General features: G+C 41.2%; 1 protein-coding gene across 4 annotated transcripts; it reads left to right on the top strand.

Moving 5' to 3' along the window:
* Positions 1-1,930: 1,930 nt before the first annotated feature.
* mark1 (microtubule affinity regulating kinase 1) lies at positions 1,931-27,019 on the top strand. Of its 4 annotated transcripts, none has more exons than XM_020709567.2 (19): positions 1,931-2,296; positions 4,692-4,892; positions 10,755-10,808; positions 16,852-16,900; positions 17,179-17,244; positions 17,332-17,402; positions 18,101-18,157; positions 18,260-18,496; positions 19,410-19,529; positions 20,031-20,130; positions 20,217-20,329; positions 20,400-20,607; positions 21,148-21,329; positions 21,911-22,002; positions 22,119-22,259; positions 24,263-24,514; positions 24,712-24,738; positions 25,312-25,356; positions 25,441-27,019. In XM_020709567.2, exons 1-19 carry the CDS (start codon positions 2,246-2,248, stop codon positions 25,784-25,786), a joined length of 2,412 nt encoding a protein of 803 aa, XP_020565226.1. In that variant the 5' UTR covers positions 1,931-2,245; the 3' UTR covers positions 25,787-27,019. The 4 variants fall into 4 exon arrangements, with proteins under 4 accessions (XP_020565226.1, XP_020565227.1, XP_011482739.1 ...); XM_020709568.2 differs by having other exon boundaries at positions 1,932-2,296; positions 20,400-20,553; XM_011484437.3 differs by lacking the exon at positions 24,712-24,738 and having other exon boundaries at positions 1,933-2,296.
* The last annotated feature ends 68 nt before the right edge of the window (positions 27,020-27,087 follow it).

The raw sequence follows: 27,087 nt of genomic DNA, 5'->3' as shown, positions 1-27,087 counted from the left end.
AAAAAGGTTGCTAAGCCATATTTACCAAATTTATTTGAATTTTCCCTAGGAAATTCATTGTACGAGAGGCTGTACAAACCCTCCTATTTCTGAAAGAGGCTATTCCTGGTGGTTCCCACACTTCTGCAAGATGTGCAAAACCTTGCTGGCAAATCTTAATCAAGCTCAGGGCGGTATGGTGAACTGCCATCATAGACAGATGTTGCTCAGCTATCCATAGCATAATGACTTTAGCCTGTGCCCTCTCCTTCTGTTTCTACACTTTCTTCTTACCCCCTGTCCTGCAAATACAGTTAACTGCATGACCGTCTGCAATGAATGGATGTTAACAGCTGCCTCTTTTTCTGATAGTTGCCTGTGAGAGCATGTAATTGCATTTGGCCTGGGGTGTACATGCACTCTTTAAACCATTGTCAGAGCCCATTGCATTCCCCAGAAGTGCAACTCAGGTAGAGACAGAAAGGCCCAGACACGAAGAAGAGTGCTCTAAGGGAGCAACTGTGTGAAAGAACAAAAACACTCAATGCCTCATTGAAATATGAAAAAAAAATACAAAAAAATCTCGTTGCATTCCTCTACATCAGGACAGGTAAAATGCCTCCCTTGAGCCTGTTGTGAGGTGGATGGTTGATCCAGAGAAGAGCCAACAAGCACAAGTCCATACACACAATGCTAAATACTGGCCTCTGTGAGAATAACCCAGCCAAGAGTTGTGTTTTCCTGGAATAATGTAGCTGGTGCCAGTTGTCAAGGCTCAGAAAGAATAAGATCTGCGATAGTGGGATCGAATCCACTCCAGGATCAGATGCAGAATTCCAAAAATGCCAATCAACATGCCAAGATCGGGAGCTGAGCTGAAGCTCTTCTGTTTTGCTGATGTCTTTGCATAGTTTTCTTGCATCTGTATTAACCCGCAAATCCTGTGTGCTTAACATATCTAATGCTGTGCTGAGGGTTAAATAAACTGTAGATTCCTCAAACTCACAAACACAGACATAATATTCTCAGTGGCTTTCAAGTCCTATTTTCATCAGTTATTGTGACAGACTTGAGTCTTGCTGTGCTCATTGTTGTAGACTGATGGCTCTCCACTGTTGCAGACAAACCAGCAATCATGTGACAGCCATCAAAGTGCCCTGTTTGCCTGCCCTCCACAAATACAGACACAAAGAGGGCATGACATCTCACACAACAATGTCTGCACTGCTTCCTCCTCATTACGCCTGGAAGGCCAGTGAGTGCACTGATGAACTTTGAGCAGCTAAATCCATCACTGCACATGCGCAGCATGCAGGCAGCAAGAGCAGCCTGACATCTAGTGGATTAAGAGCAAGAGCGCACACTTGAATCAACGTAATCACCACCAAAATGGACAAAAAAATATCTTATTTTGATAAATAAAGAAATAAAAGCAAACATTTAAAACCCGAAGGATTTATGAAGTTTTTTTTTACTGATTTGTGTACTGTAGGAGCTGCGAAGGCGTTATACTGTAATAATCCAGCAGATGGCGCAGTTGGTCCAGTTATTTAAAGGTCTTTCCTCTGACCAGGCCCGTTTGGAAACTTGTTTTATTTAAAAAATATTGATTTAAACAAAATCACATAACAAAAAGTTCCCATTTCCTTAAAATATTTTTAAAAATAGAACATTTTATTTTCATCGTCTCCTTATTAGTGACGTTTATTTTGACAAAGCATAATAAAGTTAAGTTTTAGGGCAGAAAAACAAGCATCTATGTTGTTTTCATTTACTTTTGCGTGCTTTGACTGAATCTGAAGGACTGTCTTCAGCTGAGAGATTAACCACTTTCTGGTGAATTGAATAATGAGCCTCAAAAGAGCAGACAAAGAGCCTGTGTGCATGAAAGCGAACGGTGGGTGAGATCCCTCCATCCTTCCTGGTGGGAGGTTTGAGATGAGCTGCGCGGCGCGCACATCCGTCCGTCCGTTACCGACGCATCTTCCTGGCCTGCCTCCCCCTCCCTCGCCTGTCCTCCCTCTCCCCCGTTAGTCTCTCTCTTTTTCTATTTTTTTTAAAAAAACTCCTTTCCTGTCTGCTCCACCTGAAGGGAAGTGCTCAAAGCCGATAAGGAAATCTCGCGTGTCGGCGCGGCTCCATGGGCGCAGAGCTCCGGTGAAGAGCCGCTCTCCGCGGTGTTTTCAGGGGATGTAGAGAGAGCGGGGACGGAGCCTCCGCTCTGCCCAGCCCGCTGCACCGCCGAGCGGCCTGCCAAGCACGCAAGATGTCGACCAGAACGCCATTGCCCACCGTGAACGAGCGCGACACCGAGAATGTAAGTGTCCGGTGGAGGGTGGGGAGAAATGCGGCGGCGCGAGGGGGAACGCAACAATGGTGACCGGAAAGCTCTTATTTCGCCGCTTCTTTTTTTGTGCAGCAATGTGGTTAATGGCAGCGCTAGTGGAGGCTAACGTTACACCCGACCGATGGGTTTGGTCTGGTTCTCTTTCTGTGGGGAAGGACTGCGTGGAGCCGGGTGGAACCTGGAATAACAGTGCGGCTCTGGTTGCCCCACTTTTTTGCAGACTGCGTCAGAAAGTGGCTTTAGCGGCGCTTTTTGTCTCCACGTTGGGCATTCAGACGCCGTCTCTGAGGCCTCTGGGAAAACTGCCGCTCCCCGCTTGCATATGGGGGTATTTTCTATTCGACAGCGTCAATACTTTCAAAGGGTGGGTGGTGGTGCTGGGGGAAGTCGTTGTTGCCCTACTTTTCAATCGCAACGCTTGGCATCGCAATGTGGCAGCCGTCACCTAATTTCGCCCCGTTAGGCTAACTGAACGCTGGCGGCTGAGGAGGGAGTTTCATAATTAGGCCCCGATGAGCAGGCTTTTATCAGCAGGCATCGCCTAAACGACCTGGGACTTCCCATTGAGTGTGAAGGAATGCTCTCCTCTCTTTTATTGTGAAGTCCCAGAATATCAGGCATCATTTGAGATCAGATGAGTGGAGGAGATCCTCAGGCTTCAGAAGATTCATCTTTTTACATGCCAAAAATGAGGCTTTTATTTAATTTTTTATATGATTCCTTATTAAGATCTGGATTATAACCAGATTTTTAATCATTTTTAAGTCACATTTTTAGCCTGCTGCATCAAAGTAGATGCATTATTGAGCATCCCAGTATCAGCTTCTAATGCATTTGGCTGGCTAATGCATAGATTGCAGTGTGCCTATTAAAGCAGAGTCTCAGCATCACTACCATTAACCACAAAGGTGCTTCTATGAGGCCCCAGCCTGCAGATTGATGATGGATTATTATTACCTATACACATGACTGGCTTTTAGCAGCTTTTCTCTTTTGTTTGGTTACATTTTTGCAAGTGAAACCAACTTTATCAGCAAACATTTCTTATGTGTGGGGGTATGTATGGTTGCAGGGTAGGCTGGTTCGGGTGATGCAAACCCTGCAGGGTGTAGCGTTTCCCTAGTGAAATGGGAGCAGGGCAACCTGGGTAATCAGAGCAAGGTTTTATTCTCCGGCTGGGCGTGTTGCTTAGGAGTAAAGGATCATGGGATCACTGACCTGGACTGACATTAGCAGGTGTTTTAGAGGAGAAAAAGCCGCCTGGAGGAGACTGCGTAATGTCTGTGTCAGTGCTTTACCTAGTTCACCTTCACACGTGTGTTTTCTTTCAAGCAGATGCAGATTCTGGTTAAAAAGCTTTGAATTATAAGGTTTATTTTTTAACAATATTATCTTTGGGTTAGAATTTGAAATAAAATGTGAAGAAATAGTGTAACGGTGTCTTTAGTAAAGGATTTAAAGTGCAGAGTATAAGAAGAGGAAACCGCATCATTTCAGCCAAAGTTTTTATGTTTTTGTTAGTTATACGATAAAATAAATGAGAAAAATATTGTACCTGACCCATTTTTCTACGATTAAGGACCTCTTGTGAGCTGAGCTTGTTAGCAAAATCATAGTAAATCTTTGCTTTGATGGGTTTTTCTGTTTTTTGATTTTAATTTTTTGAAAACAGAAAATTAAATTTATGGTTTTTACAGCTTTTTTTCCTAAGTTTTGAGATTTGTCTTTAGCAGTGTTGGAGGTCATCTTCAGACCTAAAGCTCCAAGGACGTTTTTTTATTAGAACGTATCCTAGAATTGCCAGAGGGGCAAAGCAGAGACCATTTTCGACTTCAAAATATCTTCAGAAAGGAGTGCTGATGCACTTTCCTGCATCCTTGATTTAAAAAAAAATAAATAAACATCAGACATTTGCTAATGATCCTGCCTGAGGCACATGGGAAGAATGTTCACAAAAAGTGAACTTTTTGGCCACTATGATCAAAGTGAAGAGTTTCTTAAAAATGGCTCCTTTCCTGATTGTTATGCATGCAGGTGAAGTGATCATTCTGGGTTTATGTTGAGGCCTGTGGCACAAATTGGTGTATGCATTGACCACCGCATGTTCTAAAAAATTAGTAGACAATTTAATTTAAAGCACATTTAGATAACCACACTACCTTAAAAGGCAAATGTTACTGCTTTGCCATGCAAAACTGTACGAGCAAATGTTTATTTAAAATACCCAAAAGAAATGTTCCACCTTTTTGACACAAAAGCAACCAGTTTGGACTAACTGTGTCGTATTTGTGTGTATGCAAATAATAGTTCAAGACTTCCTGTGATGAAGAGCCTAATTTCCTCCTCATTTGTCGCTCTCCTGCAGCACACGTCAGTGGATGGCTTCGTTGAACCCCCGCCTCCCCCAACAAAATCTGCGAGTCGCCACAGTCTGCCGCGATGTCGCAACTCCTACACCTCTGCAGACGAGCATCCTCACATTGGCAACTATCGCCTCCTGAAGACCATTGGGAAAGGAAATTTCGCCAAAGTGAAGCTGGCGAGACACGTTTTGACTGGAAGAGAGGTAAATGCCATCAGTTCTTTGAGGGCAAAACAAAATCTGGAAAGTTGAAGGTTTTTCCTCATTAAAAAACAGTTTTTTTTGCCAGGTTTTAGAATGACCTGACAGGTCGAAACTTTAGATAAACAAGAAGATTTGCCAAAAATAGTCATTTCTAATGCAAACCAAACCAAAAGTAGAGAGGAGCCAAGTACTTCCCATCATTTAATAAACTAATTACCGTTTTCCTGTGCGGCCAACATCGGAAAAAATGTTGGGCCACTATTCTTTACAATATTTATTTAAATATGCAGCTAAACAGACATGAACAACTGCCAGAAATTTGAATCTGGACCTGTAATGGGTCCACTGCATGACTTCCTCTCAAATTTTTAAAACATTTGCTGATTGATTTTTGAGGCCTCTACCTTTTTTCATGACTCAGTTTTGGCCTCAAAGACATTCTTTTAGCAGGAACATACTTTAAGGAACACTTGGATCAGACAAAAAATTAATTATTAAAGCAAAAATGGGTTTTCAGGGACGATTCTTGGCAATGCTAAACGGCCTGGGTGTCAACAGAAAACATCTGCTCATTAACGGCACCTAGAGAAGCCAATAACACTTTTCCTGGATTTCAGACCATTTTTTAAAAGCAGATGGTTTATAACACATTAAATAGGACTCCACTTAAAAAAAAACAGATACTGAAAGGAAAAGCTTTTCATGTTTACATTCTTTGTTTCCTAAAATGCAAGCTTTAGCTACAACTGTCCTTACAGTTAACTACAGGCCGTCTGCAGGCGAAAAATGGATAAACTTGTGTGGGGCCCGCACGAAATGGCGAGGTTATAGATCCGTTAAGCAAAAATGTTCATCCACATTTGAACCCTATGCAACACGCAAGGGTAAATAAAGGGTGAAGTAGGTCAGATGCAAGCGTGTCGTATAGATTTTTCCTCTTTTCATCCCCACCAAATCCTGTGCACTGTGCAAGGAGTTTGTTAGTGCTGTTCACATGATAAGTGCCGGCTCCTTGGATGTCTTTGCATACACCCAGACTGTTAAAAAATCAGGAAATTAGACACAGTGTAGTGTGTGTGTGTGTGTGTGTGTGTCCTACAGGCTCCTGGATATCACCTGCACACCTGTGTGTGCGACATTTGCATGCAGTCAGTAAGGAGCCAATACTTGCACTTTACTAATAACTACAGTGTTGCGTAATTGCGTGCAACTTGCAAATACTTCGCAGTATACTTTTCACATGCATGACAATCAGACGTTCCATTTTCTTAGAATTTCTCAAGCTGGCCGTATGAGCCTTAAGGACTCTCCACGTGCCGGATAACCGAAAAACCCGCAGCACAGATACGATTCAACCTCCATACCCAGGCTTTAGCTTAGTCTCTGCCTGAAGAACTACAAAATGCATAGTTAAAAAAAGGAGTTGTATCACAACCACAGAGAGGCCATTATTTGTTCAAGTTTCTCCCACTCTCAATAGTTTTTGGTTGTTTTTTTTATATGACATTTGCTTTAGATTTGTTCAGATTTGTTCTTTTTTAAACCAAACTAGTTCAGTCACGTCTTTGTCTGCCACACTCCTTCCCGCTGTCGTACACTGTGTACCTGTCGGGTTGATGGACACCTTTGCTTTGATGTTTGGTTAATTAGTGCCGTTTCTACGACGTACGGCACTTTGTGATGGACCTGATCTAGTGTCTTATCCACCCTCATCTGAGTTTCAGAGACACTGAGTCATATCAGTGTGCAGAAGTGTTCTAGCAGGCCCAGCTGGTAACAGCGAGATCCGCTCGGTGTCCTTTGATTTTTAAAGCGATTGGATTGAGGCTGCTAAACGCAGTTCTGGCAGAGAAGGTTGAACACTACTTTATTTGTTTGTTGAGACCTTTGCTGACTCATCGGAATGCTAAGACAAGATCAAGCCAGAGAGAGAAACTGTAGAAACGTAACATAACCAAGAAAAATGCAATCCAAGCATTAACTATGGCCCAACTTTTCAGATTAGACTGGAGGGCAGAAGGCAGTTAAAGAGCCAAGAGTCCTTCCTTACTAAATTTACATTTTTATATATATAAAAATAGGTTTATTGATAAAAACTGTATATATTCAATAAACTGTTGCATGTCTTTAGTAAAATCATTAGAAAATAATTCAGCATTGATGCAAATAAGTTGTGAAAGACATCCTTCTTAGTTGTTTCTTAATAGTTTATCAAACACCCAGCTGTTTTTCACACCCAACTGTTACTAATCTTTCAATATGAGTTATTAGAAAATCAGCTGTGGTAAAAAAACAAAATAAGAACAGACACACAGCAGAAAGTAGAGGTGTGAAATTAAAATCCAGTGATATTGCTGTAAATGTGGTTGTGATATTGTAGGTTTGGCCTGATTATCAGCGGTTTAGGTCAGTGGATGTTGTAATGTCCATGTCATTTGTGTAGCTTGGTTCTAAACTACAATTTAATGACTGTTTCTTTTGCACGTTGAGGGAAGGTGGAGGTTGGAAGTTTGTCTATTTGGTTACATTCAACAGTTCATGGCATCAAAAGGGACAACATCACTTGATCTTTAGGTTCTTTGCTAAACGGTTCAACTGATAAACCTTTATTAACCAATAGTCGTTTTATCGTTTTCATGACAGCTTATTATGTTTTTTTTGAACAAAATTTCCTCTTTTCAGAGGTTTTTTACTTTTTGTTTCGGTTTGTAACAAATACTCTGTCAGGGGACTTTTATTCTTCTTTCTGTGCTAATCACAAATATTTCTTGATAAAATATCAACGTTAAAATCCGTCAATGTATTATTCACAATATATTAACGTTCCAAACAGAAAGTACCTGCTGACTCTAGATTCCTGACTTGGATTTTTTTCAGGAAGGGGTTATGATTTTGGAAAGAATTAATGCTTATTTACCATTATTTGTCGTTTTTGTCCTGTGTTGATTTCCCGATGAAGTAGATGTAAGTTCCCTCTGTCTGTTCTATTGTTTATAGTGTGTTTTATTTTGAAATATCTTATATGCATAGTTAGTTTGGCATGAAGAATAACTAAACAAATAAGTAAATAAATGAATAGTGATTAGAAAGCTCATAGCTTTGAAGAGGAAATTCCTTTTTCCCTCTAGTTGGGTTGTTTCTTTTTGTGTTGATTTATTCTAGTAGTTGTTGGTCTACACTGAGCTCCAACATAATGGAGAAGATGGTTATTTGGCAGAACAGTTTAGTAGTGAGTAAAGTTAGCAGTTTGGAAAGGAAATCAATGAAAACGTCCAGTTTTCTGTCTTCTCAGGTTTGAAGAAAAACTGAACATTCTGGAGATGCTTGGACATTTTGGATATCATACCTCTGTAGTATTGATCTGAAATGCTGCTTCCTGCTGGAACTGAAATAGTTCCTGTAAGCACACAGGTTCATGGCCTTGCGGTTGCAAAACAGGAGCTCAGCGGTAACGTCAACGCGTGCAGGAGCACGTGAACATGTTGAGCTTACAAGTGATGCTGTGACTAAGTTTGCCGTCATCTGTCCAAACATTCATGTGTTTTGTTTTTTTCACGCAGGGCTAGTCATAGGGCCTGAGCACGGTGAGGAGCATATGGCCGCTAAGCTGCGCATGCGCTGAATAATTAACAGTGATGCCTGTTGTCCTTCTGCTGCGTTGAAGCTGAATTATTCACCCAAAGAAAGTCCATCAGAGCTCAAACCCACAGTTTGATGACTTTGTTTAAAGAAAAGTAATGTCATTAACCAAGTAAGGACTTGTCCAGCTTCTGTGTGCGTACTTCAACAAACATGTTAGCTCGTAGCAGGAGAAGGAGAGAAATGGAGCGTCTGTGCAGCTGCCCACCTAAGACATTCTGCAAATAGGCACCACCTGCACACTTTCTTTCTCCACAGCGTGTGGCAATCTCCAGTCTGAACTCTCCTCTCTTTCTGCAAGGATTGTATTCAAACAAAGCGCAGCCTCTGGTTTGGGATGAAATTAAAACATGCGCCGACGTTTGAGGGGGGGGGATTTCTGCTTGGGTTGAATAACTTGCATCTTCTACACCATGACTCAGCATTTGCCACAGGTATCTTTAGATTAGAGCAGCCCTTTAGAAAAGCAGCGTTTTTGGCTGCTTATAAGGTCGGATGGAAAAGTCTGTATAAATTGGGATGTTTTTGATCTCCACAGTTGCAATAGAGCTGGAAGGTCGGATTATGATCAGGCAAGAAAATGAACAAAATAAAGAAGTAAAATTTAATATTTGCTTAAGACTTGGAAAAAAGGCTTTTTTTTTTTTAATAAAATAGTTATTTTTTAAATTTAAAGTGAGGATTAAATTTTTGCCCCACTTGTTCCAATATATTTTACCGGTCCAAGGTGCAACATTTTGTTATATCTGTTAATGTGGTAAAGTGCAGTAGAAGATGAGACCAGTGCTCACAGCTTTTTGTCCCCTGGGCTCTATAAACTCAAAACTTTTGTTTTTTTTAGTTGCTGAAAAAGGAATTATGACAGTATTTGATAGGTTTAGAGTGGAATTATTATTATTATTTTTTCTTAAATATTCGTTGACGACGACAAAACTGCCAGAATAAAACTTCTTAAAGTTCCCTTCTTGTGCAGAATCTGCAGATTCATTTACACATATTTGGTTTTGTTTTTTCGTTTTTATTGGCTGCTTTCGGCACATCGTTCAGAAAAACCACTTTGAAAGAGAAAAGACAAATGCATTGGAAATCTTTAATACTGTCGGCTGTTTGAGAAGTCTCTGGAGGCCTGTAGGAGCCGTTTAACTGCATTGGTTAGCTCCATTACCACCATGCTATTGTAATGAACGTCCATCTTTTTCTGAATTGCATGTGGTTGGACCACATAAACACATTCAGAAAAAGGAAACCAGTCATTTTCTATACTTCCCTGTGAGGACCAGCTTTCTTCTGGTGTAACGGCATTACACCATGAAAGTGCTTTGTCGTTCATTTATCAGCATGATGTGTGGTTTATTTATTTTTTTTGGTACTGGTGACTCTGCAGTCTGGCTCTGTTAGTGGTTTGCAGAAGCTGCTGAGTTCTGTGAAAGCGAGGAGAGCATCTCTGTTTCGCTTTGCATTTTGGGAGGATTATTGCAATGGATGCAGGCGGCGGTCGATAGCTGACCTGCACAGTCATGCAGACTGACGCCAACCTCACAGGTTCAGCCTCCCAAACTGATCTGCTCCTGTGAGTTTAACTGTTGTGTGCAAATTTTTCTCTTTCTATATCTCTGTAAACACTTTTTAAAAATTATTTAATAGATTCAAATAGAGTGAATATAGTGTGGGGATACTTTTTTTTTTTTTACCCTCCCTTTGTAACCCATCTACATGCCTCGTGTTTATGATTCTGTGTTTAAAGTGGTTTGTTCTGTCTTGTGTTTGCTTGGACACCATTGAGCTGAATCGTGGGAGAAAAGAATCGTTGCATTCTTACTGCATACGTTTGCACATGTTTACCCTCAGTGTCAAACACGTGTGTTATACTAACTTTAATATATCGAATATGATTTTTATTAACTTACACCTGGTTTCTGCCAACTGAGAGGTTTTTCTTCATTGTTACTTGCTTATTAGCAAATCAAAAAGAGATTTTTTTTGTTGTTTTGTTCTTGTTTTGTAAACCACTATATTAAACCGAAACAAAAACTGTGACCCAAAAATCGAGGGTTTGAACTGAATTGTGGGGAAGGTGAATCATTGCATCCCTATTGTCTACACACTGAAGCTTGAAAATGTTGCTTCGTAGTTTAACCACACAAAGGGTCTCTGCTGTCTTTGTCTAAATTTTTCCTTCCAATGCTTGGTTTTTCACATGGTTCTGTTGTCTTCTCGCTCTAGGTGGCGGTCAAGATTATAGACAAAACCCAGCTTAATCCGACCAGTCTACAAAAGGTGAGTCATTTTTTTTACAGCCAGCTGGTAACTCTAATGTCCAGGTTGCAGCATTCAATAGCCATTCTGCCTTTTTCTCTTTGAACACAGGATGCGTGGGTTGCGTAATATAATCAGAACAGAGCACGAGGCTTATTTAGACTCTTGTCACCCTTCCTTTCCTTTGACGGTCAGTTTGGGATGGGAAGCGGGTGAGAACGTCTTAGTTAACCTGATTGATTGCTGCCGCAGAGAGTTTGGACAGATTATGAAATCTTTCTGCGTGTAAATGCAAATATGAAGTAATCCCTATAATAATGTGAACTCTGTTGCTGTAAGAATACAAGCCAGCATCTCCTACTGTGAGTCTAAAAATAAATCACATGTGCGGCTGACCGATAGGAATGCTTCTCACAACATTTCCGACTCCATTACGTTCCTGTAAAGGAAACAAACTGAGTTTTCAGTTACAGCGAGCCCTGAGGCGTTAAAGCGCTCTGATTCTCCTAAACGGACTTTTGCCTTTGTGCTTGTTTATTCTGATTGTAGCTGTTTTGCTGGTGTCCAGCATATCAAGTGATTTCAGCAGCTTGGACTACTGGAGGTCATGAACGTAGCGTAGCGGGGCCGATGTATCATGCGAGTCTGCAGGCCAATCAGGATATCTGTGATCAATTATTCAGAAGGTCTGTCATATGTCAGCTGTAGTGGACCTAAGAGGATCTGTCCTTTCAGCTTTTTTTTGTGTGTGAGATGACCCTTTTTTTTAAAAATGCGATGACATTTGAGCACATGGCTGCAAGCTGCGTCTGTTTTATGCTGTTGACGCTTGTTTGCGTGTCTGTGATGGATGTATATGAATAGCACATGTGGATGTCCAACGGGCTATAGATTCCTGTAATGGTGTACAGATGTGCCATCTGCAATGCAGAACCAAGCTTCTCTTGTAATGCAGCAGCCGTCTCCCTGATCCAATCGATTGTCTCATGGACTTGAAGTGTCCTGTTCCTTCCCTGTGAGAGCTTTACTGTGGAAACATTTTATGAAAGCATTTTAGCCACTCTGATGCAGGTTAGACATCAAGGTCATAGGGTTTATTTTTTGTGACCTTTGATTGTGAAAATAGCTCCCTTATCTTATTTGTTAGTCACAAAAATGTGCCTTTATTTTAAAAAGATCAAACAGAAATAAACTCGTAGTTCGTAGTATACCGGTACATAAGAAGAAGCTTCACATTACCACAACTGGGTTTTTTAAAAATTGATTCTTCTAATCAATGCTCAAAATTGTTTTCTGAAAACGAGCATAAATTCCTGTCAGGAAAGCGACCTCTGTCTGCTTTGCTGGCAGAAGATCCTAATATTTTGTAACTTTTGTAATTATAAATACATAAATATATATATAAAAAAAATTCCACAAGGAGAAACTATTTCTGTGCAAGATTTCTGGAACAAAACTCTAACACATTAAGGGGACTGTTCTTTTGCCACCTCTGAGTCTTGCTTTTGCTGGAATTTTTCTGTGGATTTGTGCTTTATTAGAATTAAGTTTGGAATATTGAAGTGAATATAAACATGGTCCTTAGTCCAGTGGGATAAATTCTGTTATTTTTTAGGAAGCTACTAACAAGGTCACATGAAATAATGATACAGTTTATCTATTAGGATTATATTTATCCTGGATTGAGTTTTTACTCTTGACCCTTGATGGGGTCAGTCGAGGATTCTACATATGAAGAAATTGCCTGTCATAAAAAAGTGCAGCTCTGTTTTTATTTATGAGTCGGATTTTAAGTCAGTCAAAATGCTACTGACCTCTGTGTTTTTTTTTTATCGTCTCAGAGGAGGTAGGCGGTGAGCGCTCTATGCGGCACCGTAGGCACAGCCGGCACTCTGCAGATCCTGCAGAGTGACATACATGTTGCTATGCACATGCAATAAAAGCTGGATAACAATGAGTTTAAGGTTATGAATGCCTGTTTTTATTATTTTATTTTTTTACAAACATCTTCTTTCCTAAGAAGACAATGAAGTAGACCCCCCCCCCCCCCCCACACACACACACACACAAAAAAATAGTCATAAATAAAATGAATTTTTTTCTGGACAAATTTCCATTTATATAATATCTCAGATACTTCGCTATGGGGTTTCCCTCTATTTTTAATTTTTTTTTTCATCCAAAAGTCAGTTTGAAAGCAGATTCCGAGTTTAAAATGCGACTGGTCTGATCTCACGAAGCTTACTGGCTCTGCCATGACTTTGTGAGGATTTCAGTCCAACAGGAAATGAGATCAGCTGAGCTCCTAAAAAAAACCCTCTTCAGATTTACCACAGGAAATGCATCACATGTCGGACGCGGTCAGATGTTGACGTTGTCATGGTTTTTAGGCGATTTAGCCCTAAAATAGGCCTCCTAGTTAATCCCTTCTTCTAACTAACAAACACTGCTGTCATCCCACCATATAGATTAACCCATAGCCCTTTCTAATTTGTATATTTGATCAGTACTTTTTATTTAATAGAAATTGAAAAATCTCTTGTAAAATCTTTAAAATGTGCCTTCAAGCTGCTGTATAGCTGACTGTACTGGACATTTTTCCTGTTTATTTGCTTTAAGCAATAAAAAAAGTTCTTTTCTGAATGTGAAAAGCCCACCAAGAGGTCAAAATCTCGTAATGGCTGTTGTTTACATCGACCTTTGTCCTGCCACTGTGCATTAGCCAGTGAAACGCCACGCAGCCCATAGGCTATGGAGGCTTTGGTCCTGTTCAGAAGACTGGAATGTAATTAGACGGGCAGCACGACTGTCTGAGGTGGACTGTGGAGGGACTCAAACATTCAACCTTCTAAGAAGTGCTGAGACGTGCCGGTTTGCCAGCGTACTATTGTTTAATGACGGTAAGAAATGAGCATGATGTTGACGGGAAAGAGGACCAGCCGGGAAGAGGGAGACAAAGAGATGAGGCAGACAGTTGGTCTTCCGCTTTGTGTGTCTCATCCAATCCTTTTCAAGGGAATTTCTCTCAAAAATGCACGCACAAATGCGGCTAATAGAGACAATCTGCGATTCATAATCTGTGTTTAGCCACTGGGACTGAAAAAGTCCAGTCAGTTCCTGTAGGTGTCCCCTGTCAGATATCTGCTGTTGTGCCCCTTCTGCATGTAGACTCTGCTGTAATTAAGGCTAGTTTGTGAGTCTGAGTGCCTCTGGGTGGCTGGAAGTAGGTCACTGGCACAGACTGCTGAGTTCCATGCACACATTAAGCCGCGTCGCCGTGCACGGTGCACCATTGTTGTCGTTACTATTTTTGTGACTTTTGTCTCCGTTCATCAGCAGAAATGACCGTTTGTACCTTAATCGTTGCCTCAGATATTCCCTGCAGAGACATGCCTCGCTGTGACTCCCCGTTGTCTCTGTAGATATTATTGATACTGATAGCGTACAAAATCAAAGACCTCCAACTCATTATCTCTTGTTGGCGTTCATGGCGGCTTGATTCCTATTGGGTGTGTATCGACGGGCTCCGTGTTTGTTGTCGTTTCCACTGTGCTGCTTAGATTTGCTCCAGTTTTTTTTTTTTTTTCCAAGTGGCTTCACGCGTGCTTCCCATGTGAGGGCCTTCAGGGTAATGACGCAGGCGAGACAGAGGAAGATTGAAGAGCCTAACATGAAACATCAGCCCTTCCGTCCATCTTTCATTCGGGGAAAAATGAAGAATTTCCTACTCGTGTTCCGGCACACTTGAATAGATTCATACCTTCCGCTGTGACTTGTTTGTTTATCCCATGTTGCAGTCTGGTCACTGTGGCCAGATCCTTCCACTTTAAATGCATGAGAGGAAAAACTCTGCTTTCAGAGGTCGGTGTAACATTTTTTTTAAAGATATTTACCGGCCTTTTATTTTTATTTTCTTTGATTTTTCAACACATACAAGCCTCATTTTGCCTCATCAATTAATTGAGCTGAATGGGATGTTTCCTGAAAATTCCAGAATTGTTTGTTACGAAAAGAGGCAGAAAATACCTGTAAATACATTTTATATCCTTATGTTTTCTACAGTGATTTTGAAGTTTTGGCCATTCCTCCAAAAGCAAAATATGTTTTTAAATTTGTAACAAATTCACACTTTTTGATATGTTGGTCTTAAATGCTGTTTAATGCTTTCCTGTCTCTTTGAGACAGTCAGTCTGCTCTGATTGGAGGAAAACACTATAATGTGTTCCTACTGTTCTTTCTGTGAATGTGTGCTGTGCATTTCTGTAGGCACAGATTATGCAAATGAATTTAAGCATGATGTCCATGATGAAGGGTTTTTATTTATTTATTCTTAGGAATGTGGTGATTCAGGCAGTTCTGAAACGGTGTCATCAGTCAGAATGAATTTTTGCTGTTTGTTCTGGATTTAGTTAGATTGCGAATCTACTTTGAATTAAGAAGAAGAAAGAAGAAAAAAAAACTTTATATCAGAGGACAAAACTGAGACCAAAAGTCACAAAAAACATCCCGTTCAACAGGAAAATGGACTGAAATCTTCCCCTGATGATGAGGGTTCTGTTTGAAACTATTTTCACTTTAGTCTTCTGTGAGGTGGGATGATGATGCTGCATGTGGGAGTGATTTAAACATCTTACAGCCTTCACCGAGCTGTAGAAAACAGCAGATAACTGAGCACTTTGTGCGGCTCCAAAGATAACACAACAGCATCCTGCTTTGACTGAAAAGTCAATACCTGTTTGAGGAAAAGAGCAATATTAGGAGCTCGAAGCTCTCTGCTGCAGATTATCGTGCACTTTGAGAAGTTTGAATTCATGAAGTGAGGAGGTAGGAATGAAAAATAGAGGCTGGAGAGTAAGTAGAGACAGAGCTCAGAGGAAAGTCTCTGCAGTACAGTTTAGCTTGAGTTTGAGTTTAAAAAAAAAAGCAAAAATTGACTCGATTACAAATATTTGTTAGAGAAACTGGAAACTATTTGATCAAATATTAAAAAACATTCATTTCTATGGAAGAAAAATCAGGATTTTCATTGGGCTGATATTTTTTTCAGAGCACATTCAGCAAATTTGCATTTGGCTGAGGATTTTTTTGTTACTCCAATCTGTTTAATCAATGGTATTTTTGACATTCTTCTTTATTAAAGTTTTAAAACAAAAAATGAGAAATTGTTTGTAAAAAAAAAAAAAAAAAGCAATTATTTGAAAAGAACCTTGATGTAATAATGAAAAAGTGAGATATTCATGTTACTTTTTTTTTTTTTACTAAATTCATATTTATTGCTCACTTGAAATTTTTTAAGGGGAACATTTGTCATTTTGCAGCTTAAAGAGGTGCAAGTGTATAACTCCAGGAGTTTAATAAATGTGATACAAGGAGATGGTTACCTTTTTAAAAAAAGAACGTTGCATAAAACTCTTCTACTTAAAGCCATTAAATGTGAAGGATCTTAGTCTGACTAACAGTCTGAGCCAAATTTGCCTGAAAAACCAATAGGATGGAGCTGAACTCAGAAGCTCCACATAATTGGGAGTCACAGCAGAAGACGACGTGTTGCTCAGTTTGCTTTTATATGCAGAGTATTATCATTCAGTTTAGTTTACCTCCGTTATAACGTTACTGCTGTTTAAGTGTGTGCACGGTGAGATGATGCTGTTGGCCCTCTGTGAACCCGTCCTGCTGCTCTGCAGTGGCTGGCAGGCTCTGCTGCTGCTGCTGCTGCTGCTGCTGCTGAGTGGCTGTTTTGGACGGCTGATTGGTCAGACTGCTTGCCAGCGTCTTGTCAGTACAGTTGTAATTCTGTATTTTATCTATGTAGGGCAGACTTCAGTGCAGCGTGGTCACTGAATCAGTCAACTTGCTTTATGCACCACAGAAGCCTCCCCATCATCATGTTCTCCTTTGGTGTAATCCAGTTTCTGATTTATGCTGATATTTCAGCTGGAGTCCTTTCACTTCTGTAGAAGTCCTGAAAAAATGTTCTTTGAAAGCATTTCCCTGCAGAAACCATTGCTGTTTGACTATTTGATGCATTTTTTTGTGGATTAAAATCTCTTCTGTGTTTCCACAGCTCTTCAGAGAAGTCAGAATAATGAAGATATTAAATCATCCTAATATAGGTAGGTTGTAGCTCATACATAAAAATCATGATATTAAGAAAAATATAAAAAAATATTTGACATTTTTAGTGTTTTTTGTTTTGCAGTTTTTTTAAAGTACATATTTCCTATTTGAAGTAGGATTATGTAATTGATTTTTTTATTGCTTTTTCTAAGCTGCAACTTTTTCCTTATTTATTTTTTTTTTTTTTACGTTTTCTAACCAATAGCATAGAACGGTTAAAGTAGCTAAGTTCTAGTAAATTCTTATCTCCGTATATTCTTTACTTCTTTGGCAGTAAAATTGTTTGAAGTCATCGAAACAGAGAAGACTCTTTACTTGGTTATGGAGTATGCCAGTGGTGGTATGTATATCATTTTAAATCTATTTCTTTTTCTATGCTTAATTTTTTTAAATGACTTACATTTTTGTGTATTTTTTTTTCCTGCAGGGGAAGTGTTTGACTATCTAGTGGCTCACGGCAGGATGAAGGAAAAGGAAGCCAGATCCAAGTTCAGGCAGGTGAGTCACCAGAATCTCCGCTGCTGTCGTCATCTCATCAATGTTTTCCAGAGGAAGACTGCATGCACCAAGATCGAGCTTCGTCACTGACTGCAGAGGGAAGGGGGAGCTCAGATAGGAGAGGCTCTTCTGACACCTAGTGGTTCCATCTAAGAAGCAAGACGTGTAACGTAGATGCAGCTTCTGTCATCCTGAGCTGAAAAAAATCTGCATTCTATATATATTTTGATCAGAATGCAGGATCCTTGTGTCTAAAAAAACACACTATGAGTGTGTAGACGGTTTGTGTGTCTTACTACGAGTGTGTGACAGCTCAGAATTCTAAAAGGTAAATGCGCTCCTGTTTGTGAGCGCGCTCAGGTTGGTGGTTTCCACTGAGAACGGCATGTTTTCTGCCCCGTGTCTCTTTTGTTTTGACAGAACTCAGTGCGTCTTTCATATGTCATGTCCAATAACTGGTGAATCAGAGAAAGAACTGTGGCTTTGGAACGAGATGCTCCTTAAACTTTCATTTTTTTATGAGTTTCGTTAAATATCAGGATGATTTGTTATTCTAGTGAATTAAAATCATTGTAGTAAAGTAAAAAACAAAGTACAAATCAAAGAGACTAAAAAAAATTAAAGAATATTTGCTTCTAACTGCTTCCCTCTGTCTTCACATTTTCTTTTTTACTTAAATGACCCGTGTCATTGTACAGATTGTGTCTGCAGTACAGTATTGCCACCAGAGGAGGATAGTTCACAGAGATCTCAAGGTAAAATATTGAAGCCATTTTGTTAGATAAATAACGTCATTGATCATATTTCCTTGTACTTTTGTTTAATCCTGCCTCTTGTCTTGTTGGTTCTGTCTGCAGGCAGAGAACTTGTTATTAGATGCAGACATGAACATCAAGATCGCCGACTTTGGCTTCAGCAACGAGTTCACTGTGGGCAGCAAGCTGGACACTTTCTGTGGATCTCCGCCGTACGCTGCTCCTGAGCTCTTCCAGGGGAAGAAGTATGACGGTCCTGAAGTGGACGTTTGGAGTCTCGGGGTTATCCTGTACACACTGGTCAGCGGCTCCCTGCCTTTCGATGGGCAGAACCTCAAGGTGAGCATTTGCTCTAGAAATGATCAGGATATGTACAACAATTCAAACCTGTAAAAGCATGGGCAACATTCTTTTGTTGTAATTATGTGAAAGTGGAGTTGTTTGGATCCATAAAAGCCTAAAATGTAGGAGTTTGTTCATTAACTCCATATAAATGCTGTAAAAATAATGTAAGGATTGCTGCTGGAGAAAAAACAAATCTATTTTCTGAGACTGATCCCTTTGCTGATGAAAATTGCCCCATGCTGCTAACTTACACTACAGTAACTTACATCTGCAGCCTGAGATTTGTGGGTCAGAAAACAAGAGCCTCAATGTTGATAATGCAGATCTCAATGCAATAGACTGATGATTTTGTTCAGATGCAGCAGAAATCATGATAGAAAAGGTGAACTGGTAGAGACCGTAAAGGCCAGAATTCGCAGAAAGTGCTGAATCAGCCACTTTAGATATTGGAAGCATGAATGAGTCCTGGGGTTTGCTGCTTCAATTCATGAATCAAAAATGAGGTCTTCTGTGTTGAGACACGATGAAGATCAATTATTGTTGCTTTAATATTGCAGAAGATTTGAGAGAAAAAATATGCAATGCAGAATATACTTACTTATGCATGCGTATTGCTGGACTAAATAACCTACTTTTTGCATTGCACTATTGACGTGTAAATGAATAGATTGTTAGGCCATATGTTATGAGAAAAGACGTTTATCAGGGAACTCGTCTTTACTGTGCACAGCTCAATGTGGAACTTCAACACACAAGCCTACAGGACCTTTCAAGTTGTTCCCAATGTTGATAAATGTTAATCTTTTCATTTGTACGAGCTGAAAATGAAAGTCATGCTCCCTCTGTAAAATCCCTTCAGTCACTCTTTTCATGTTTGCCCCCCCCCACCCGTCTCTGTGGTGTGCAGGAGCTGAGGGAGCGGGTGCTCCGGGGAAAGTACCGCATTCCTTTCTACATGTCCACAGACTGTGAAAACTTGCTGAAGAAACTCCTCGTGCTGAACCCCGTCAAGCGAGGCAGTTTGGAGGTATTCTTGGAGTTCTGCACCGGCACTGCAGCTCCACAGCTGTGGGCCTTCAGCTCTGAAATGTTTGGCACAGCAGCAGCTGTCACACAGAAGCCCTTAATTGCTGCTTTCAATTGTCAACAAATTGCATTTTAGAGCATAACATATCAAGGAACATCATTTTTCTATCAGCTAAAAGATGTTTCGCACAAGAAATATGTAAATTTAATTTTTTTTTAGTGATGCATGCATCTGTTTTCATTCATTTCTGCAGCCAATAGTGAGGCTGAAGTTTCTACTTTTTTTTCCTTCAAGGTTTTATGGAGTAGTCAGTTCCCTTCATTGTGTCTGCAATCAGTAAATACCTCGTCCTTATAGCCAGACTGCAATCCAATGCAGATTTTTGTACCAACAATTGATAATTGTTAACTTTCAGCTTTCTGCCATGGCAGTTGGGTTGTCTGGTAAACTCGTATCTACTAGAACTGACTTAAAACTCAATTACTTGTGCTGATTTGTTAGCAAATCATGAAAGACCACTGGATGAATGTGGGCCACGAGGACGATGAACTCAAGCCTTACGTTGAGCCAGAGGCCGACTTTAATGACTCCTCCAGAATAGGTTTGTCTCTCTCTGTGAGATTAGTTTTGACATCCTTGCTTTCTTCTCTAAAAACAGATTCTCCATTCACATCTTGCTTTCCTCAGAGCTCATGGTGACAATGGGATTTCCTAAAGATGAGGTCACAGAGTCCCTCCAGAACCAGAAGTATAACGAGATCATGGCCACTTACCTTCTGTTGGGTCGAAAAGCTCCAGAGGTGAGCTCACTTCCTTGTTGATGCCGTCACATGTTCGCCTCCTGCCAACGCGTTCTGCTTGGTGTTTCAGTTTGAGGGCAGCGAGCCTCTGACGAACAGTGTTCTGGGCCAGCGGCAGAGGCCGACCAGCGACATCAACAACAGCTCCAGCGTTTCTCCCGCTCACCCCAAGGTCACGCGCAGCATCTCGACCAATCAGAAGCAGCGCCGCTACAGTGATCATGGTGGGGATGATGATGGTGGTGGTGGTGGTGGTGGTGGTGTCGTAGAGAAGCCAAGTAAAGTAACATCGCCCTTCCCAGCTCTGAGAGTGCTGCGGGCTGCTTGTTGTGTAGGGAGAAGTTACTCAGTCACTGCAGGATCAAACAACAGCTTTAACTTTAAATCAGAGACCAAACTGAGGACAGCCTCACAAAGGCATCAAGTTGTTTGTCTTAAATGCTAAAGAGTGACTCGGCCTAATCACTGCTCTGGCTGTGCAGCAGCTTCCTCCTGTGTCTTTGGAGACATTGTTTGTTGCGCCATCTTCTGGCTGTCTGCTTTCCTGCAGCTCCCTTTGGAACAGCACTTCAAAGCATGACGAGGGAACAGCTTTGCTTCTTAATACATGCTCGTCTCAGCTTCTGTAGCTGTACGTGTGATGGGAAATCGTGATCTTTGCTTTTAATTGATACTCAATTGGGTGCATCTCCTGGCTTTGATTTGCTTCGCTTGTCGCTTCGTCACTGTACCCGTCTGTTCCCCTTTTCAGTGTTAAAGACGTTATACGAGGGACCAAATAAAAATAAAGGAACGTATATTTTTTTGGCCTCTTTTAGTGGGTCCATCTGTGCCACCAGCAGTTTCGTATTCCAAGCGGGGACAGGCCCTGAGTGTGGAAAGTGACCACAGGGAAGAGTGGGACGGAGCGCACCGGCTCGAGCTCAGCACCTCAAAGGGGGACGTTCCTGCCTCGCCGCTGGGGGTGCAGGAGAGGAAGAAAGCCACAAGTGCTGTAGGAGTGAGTTCCTGGATTTATGGATGTTGAAAAAAATATTTATGTATTTTAAATATATTTGTAAGTACTATAAACACTAAAATAGATTTATTTTTCTTAGGTTTTTACAAAGTATCTATCACACCATCCTGGTGTTATACATTTTTTTTAGGTTGTTTGTTTTAGTACTTCCGGTATTAAGAAGTATTTTTTAACAAGTGAAATCAGAATAGCAAAACCAAACTAAACCTATACTGGTTTGTAAAAGCCAACTATAAGTTTGAATGAGTGATTTTTAGTTACTTACCTTTGACTTTTTTAATACATTTTTCATTCATAAATCTGATACTTTTCCTGCTTCAGAAATGTAATTGCATGCAGAGCCATTTAGACCAGTTTCTTTACTGACCAAAACCCAGAGAGGGCCACCGGGTTCAACCTCAGTGTTTAGAAAAATACACTTCATTTATGCCGTTAATATATAATTGATGTGGCTTTTTGAAAATGTGAAGTTCATCCTAATGTTTGCCCTCATGTTTTTTTGTCTGTTATGACCTTGTAGTGAAAAACGAATCAATGCTTTTGGTTTGCCTGTTCTCACACAGACCAACGGTTCAATGACTCGCAGGAACACATATGTGTGCGAGCGATCCTCCACTGACCGATACTCAGCAATTCCCAACGGCAAAGACAGCAGGTATGTGATGAAATGCTCGCTGATACACAGGCTGGGAGTTTTCACTGTTCTGGATGTTGTTCTGCTGCTGGTTTGTCTGCAGATAAATCGCTTTAATGAAACTGGTTTGTTCTCAGTTTAACTGAAGTTTCAGGGAGCACCCCGTCGACTGCAACGAGCTCCACACGACCACGTCACACCAAGTCCATGTCCTCGTCGGGGCATCCTTCAAAGAGCACACTGCCCCCTATTGAGGATAACACAGAGCTGAAAGCCAGGTCAGCAGTAGTTATTTCTACCTTTTTTTTCCATCTTTTTGTTGACATGATGGCTGCATATCTTAAAAGGACTTAAATTGAATTTTACTAAAATAAGGCATTAGAATGTCTTAAATTATCGTCAAATTTTTCTCATCAATGCAATGTGACTTCCTCTCACTTAATAAAAAAATATTTCTGGGATGCGCTGTGCCATAAGGTTTTTTTAAGTAGCTTATACTCGTTTGTGCGGTAAAATGGGAAAGTGCAAATTCAGGGAAAAATGGCTTTAAAATGTGGATTACTCATGGTGGTTAAAACTGGTTAGTGGAAATTCTTCAGAAGCAAACTGCACGGGTTATCAGAAGACATTTAAACTTGGCACAATGAGTATTATGGTGATCGAAAAGGCAGACTCTAGCTCCTTGTTTCGTTTTTACTGTCTTAAAATAGATTTTTAATTGTTTGTAAAAAGATCCTAAAGTCCCACTCAAATCATCTTTTAAGTTATTTTCAAAGTGTTCCCAGTGGTCTTTTAATTATAAAGATACCATTTGTAGCCCAAAAAAAACCTATGTTTTTCTAGGACATAGTTTCTGCAGAGCGGCAGTTGCTCATTATAAATTCACCTCTGAGTTGTGGACAGGACCGTTGGTGTGGAGCAATCCATCTCCCACTAGCTTACAGCCCCCCCCAACTGAACATTACCAGTGAAACAAAAATGGCGAGCAATATTGGAGCCATCCAGCCGTACAGTTTTAAGGCTCAGATTAGGTAAACAAAGACGTACATGGATTGATTTGTGTACAAGTGGGTGCCTCAGAATGGAGCAGAGCAGAGAACTTCTGATTTGCTCTTGTAGCTTCTACGTCATGCCTACAAGTTTTTCCAACTGGCTTTTTTCTTCTAATTCCGGTTCACAACTATTTGATTAAAGAAATACTTAGAAATACAATTTTGAGATTAATTTTCTTTAAATATACCCTCCACCATGAGAAAAAGGACACATGTACGTGTTAAAAACAGCAAAAATACCATTTTACACGGATGCTCTGTACAGGAGGGGCCAGAGTCGCCTTCACCTGCTGAGGAGACTGAGGTCCTTTGGCGTGTGCAGACAGCTGCTGAGGACCTTTTACGACACTGTGGTGGCCTCAGTGGTCCTTTATGGAATTGTGTGCTGGGCGGGGGGCAGTGCAGGCAGAGACTTGAAGAGGCTTAACAAACTGGTTAGGAGGGCCGGCTCTGTCCTGGGCTGCACACTTGAGTCCATCGAGGAGGTGGCGGACAGGAGGATGTTAGCTAAGCTGACATCCATCATGGATAACCCCTCCCCCCCCCCTACACCAAACTGTAGAGGCGCTGACCAGCTCCTTCAGCACAAGACTGTTGCACCCTCAGTGTAAGAAGGAGCGCTACCGCAGGTCATTCCTCCCCACAGCCATAAGACTGTACAACACCGTGTCAAAGTGACACTCCACGGTCCCAGGGGTGTTTTTCTGTTTAGTCATTGATTCATTTACTTTTGTTGTAGTTGTTGTTTTTTCAATTTTAAATAGTTTTTTGTTCCTGAACAGTTGTTTGTTTTTGTTCTTAGTGTGAACTTCATTAGTTATTTCTGTATTTTGAAAAAATTTGTAATTTTTTTTTTTTTTTTTTACAGTTTACATGTTTTGCAGACCGCATGTTTTTTACACTTTTGCAGCTGTATTTATTTAATATTTATTTCTTTATTTAATAAGAATCTCATTTTTGATAATAATTTTTCATAATAATTTTAGTAATATTTTTAATTATCTAATATAAATGTAATTTGTGATGTCCTTTATTGATGTTATATTATATAGATTATTTCTGAATGTCGTGTTGCTGCCACAGATAAATGAAATTTCCCCATTGGGGGATTAATAAAGTCATCTATCTATCTATCTAATTGGATGGGCCTTTTAAAAATCCTTAACTTAAATGTCTGTTTCTGTGTGGACACCCTGGTTTAGATGATTCATCTGTTTAATCTGTTGCAGCTCTTCTCCACGCGGTCCCTCCACCTCTCCGTCTGCACACAGCATCACCACACCAGAGAAGAACCGCTTTCCTCGGGGCACCACCAGCCGAAGCACCTTTCACGGAGCTCAACTCAGAGATCGCCGCAGTGCTACTTACAACGGACCCCCAGCTTCGCCCACGCTGTCCCACGACACGGGGGCTCTCGCGCAGCAACGCAGGGGCACGTCAACGGGAATCATCAGCAAGATCACCTCCAAGTTTGTCCGCAGGTCAGTGAAGGGAGCTGTCGAGGAGTGTAAAAATGCAATGGTCTCACAGCCAGGGGAGCGAAGAGCTGTCTGTTTACTTGTTTTTAAAATGAAACATGAATTACTGACCCCCCTCAGTAACTTGGCTCCTTGTCTCAGCTTCAAGCTGCCCCATCTGCTAGAAGCTCACAGCTCTCTCTCCTCTTCTCCCCACCTAGAGCTATGTCTTTCAGGTCAACCCGGAGGTAGGAGAACACAATGCTTGCTGCACCTGTACTTCTATCCAAAAAAAAAAAAAAAAAACTCTAAAGAGACGATCCCCCCCCATACCGTAATGCTGGCCGTGTGTAATAACCCCTACTCTGCCCACCAATCCACTTCCTCGCCTACAACCACCCCTGTTATGCCGTGTATCTCCTCCTTTTACGTCCACGACTAAAAATCTCAGCTCTGTCTCTACTAAGCCATCAGATATCTACTGTTCGGGGCCCTACATGTCCTCTCCTTACTCTCCCTCATCTTCATGCAGAGCTTCAGAGAACCAAAGCACAGCAGATATCTGAGCACTCTTTGCACAGCACTGGGGATTAAGGAAAGGTTGGGTGCATCAGATGGGATGATGGGTAATGTGAGCTCAAAGAGGTCACCTCATTGTGTGCTGATGAGCCCCATGATACCCGGGAGTGTGGATTCTTCCCTGGCATGATGCCTGACACCCCCCTGTGTGTCTCCAGTGAAGTTTTTGGGGGTGGTGGGAGGGTTCCCTTTGAATTTAGAGCATGAAAATGAGAAGTCTGTTGCTGTCCTTTTTATTTCAGGGTGCCTAGTGAGGGAGAAGCCAGTGCCAGGACAGAAACTCCAAGGTGAGAACGGGGCTGATCTCATAGATGGACCGAGCATCAATTTTTATCTGCTCACCCTCTTTTCTGTATCTTCTGATGCCGCAGAAGCGCATCTGGCGACTCTAAAGAAGATGCAGGCCGAGATGCCAAGCCCCGCTCGCTGCGTTTCACCTGGAGCATGAAGACCACCTCTTCCATGGAGCCCGCCGACATGATGAGAGAGATCCGGAAGGTCCTGGACGCCAACAGCTGCGACTACGAGCAGCGTGAGCGATTCCTGCTTTTCTGCGTCCACGGCGACGCCCGCCAGGACAATCTGGTTCAGTGGGAGATGGAGGTGTGCAAGCTGCCCCGCCTTTCCCTCAACGGCGTGCGCTTCAAGAGGATATCGGGCACGTCCATCGCCTTTAAGAATATCGCCTGCAAAATTGCCAATGAGCTTAAACTGTGATGGCAGATGGGGGTCCCAGTCAGTCTGATGAGCTCTGGTTACAGTCTCTTCTCATCACTGGATTAGTGTTGACTTACAGGACAAAGTCAGCACTGGGGGTCCTCGCCTGGCTGAATCGGGGGGGGGACTTGGCTGGTAAAGTGCAATACTGGCCACGAATGTACTGTTCAGGTAGTTAATCCGAGAGATCTCGTAACCTCTAACCTCTGTGATAGACTGATGGCAAAAAACAGCTAACTCCTTTAGCCCTTTGTTTTTTGCCTGCCTTTGGCCGACTGACCTTTTTTTTCATGTTCCAAGTGAGAGGTTATGTAAAACATGCAGTATGCAACCGAAGAAGACCATCCTGCAATAAAGTTTCCACTTTTCTTTTCTAACTTTGGCCCAATAACCATTAAATTTACTGCAAGCTAAAATATTCGCTTTTTCCACCTGTGCTAAGGCAGTATATAAATCAGGCTGGAGCTGCCCATCGTATGTAAAAAGAGGATTGTACTGTATGAGAACATCTGCAGGTACTGTACGTACATTGACTTTACGTTCTGTACAGAATTTAACTGTTAATACTGTCTTTTTTCATGGGATTAAGTTCTTTCCTAATATGATTCTTGCCTCTTAGAGGATATTCTTTCCATTTGTGATGTTTTTTTGTTTTTTTTGAGAGCCACCGTATGAAAATAGTGTTTTGAATTTTATTTAAAGAGCACTAAATTATTTTGTGAATGAGGGGGATTTGTTCCCTTGCCTTTTATGTTCATTTTTTTTCACCCTACGGAGAAAAAAAAACACAGTTGCACCGCATAGACTTGAGTTGAAACTGAAAATACGTTCACTTTATTTGTTTTCTCTCTGCAGTAGGAACAGGTGAGTCGCAGATCCCTGCTCCAGCTGCACAAGTATTCCAGGGTATGCAGGGGCGTTCCCTTCCATGTCAGTTTGGTGGTCCTCATTTCCAAAAGTGCAGTTTTTTTTTACAGGGTTGCTGTTGAAAGAGACGGACGGGTCGTCTTCATCATGAGGAAGAAGATTCTACTGTAGAGCCTTTCTGAAAGGCCTGACTCGCTCTTGTGACCAGTGATTCTGCAGATCCCTGTGCATCTCTTTTATTTTGTTCTCATTTTTATTTCAACTGATTTCATTGTATTTATTCCATCGCATTGTACTGTGCTGCTTTGTAGATTTGAGGCGTGCACTTTGTTGGAGAAAATTAAAAGGATTTTATTTGTTTGTATTTCTTGAATTCCTCTTTTCTCCAGACTTTTTTGTCTCGTCAGGTCGATGAAGAGGCAAAGCAATGCCAC

Source organism: Oryzias latipes, chromosome 15 (genome assembly GCF_002234675.1).
Source record: "Oryzias latipes chromosome 15, ASM223467v1".
Classification (NCBI taxonomy): Eukaryota; Metazoa; Chordata; class Actinopteri; order Beloniformes; family Adrianichthyidae; genus Oryzias; species Oryzias latipes.
This window is presented reverse-complemented; position numbering and strand designations above follow the sequence as displayed.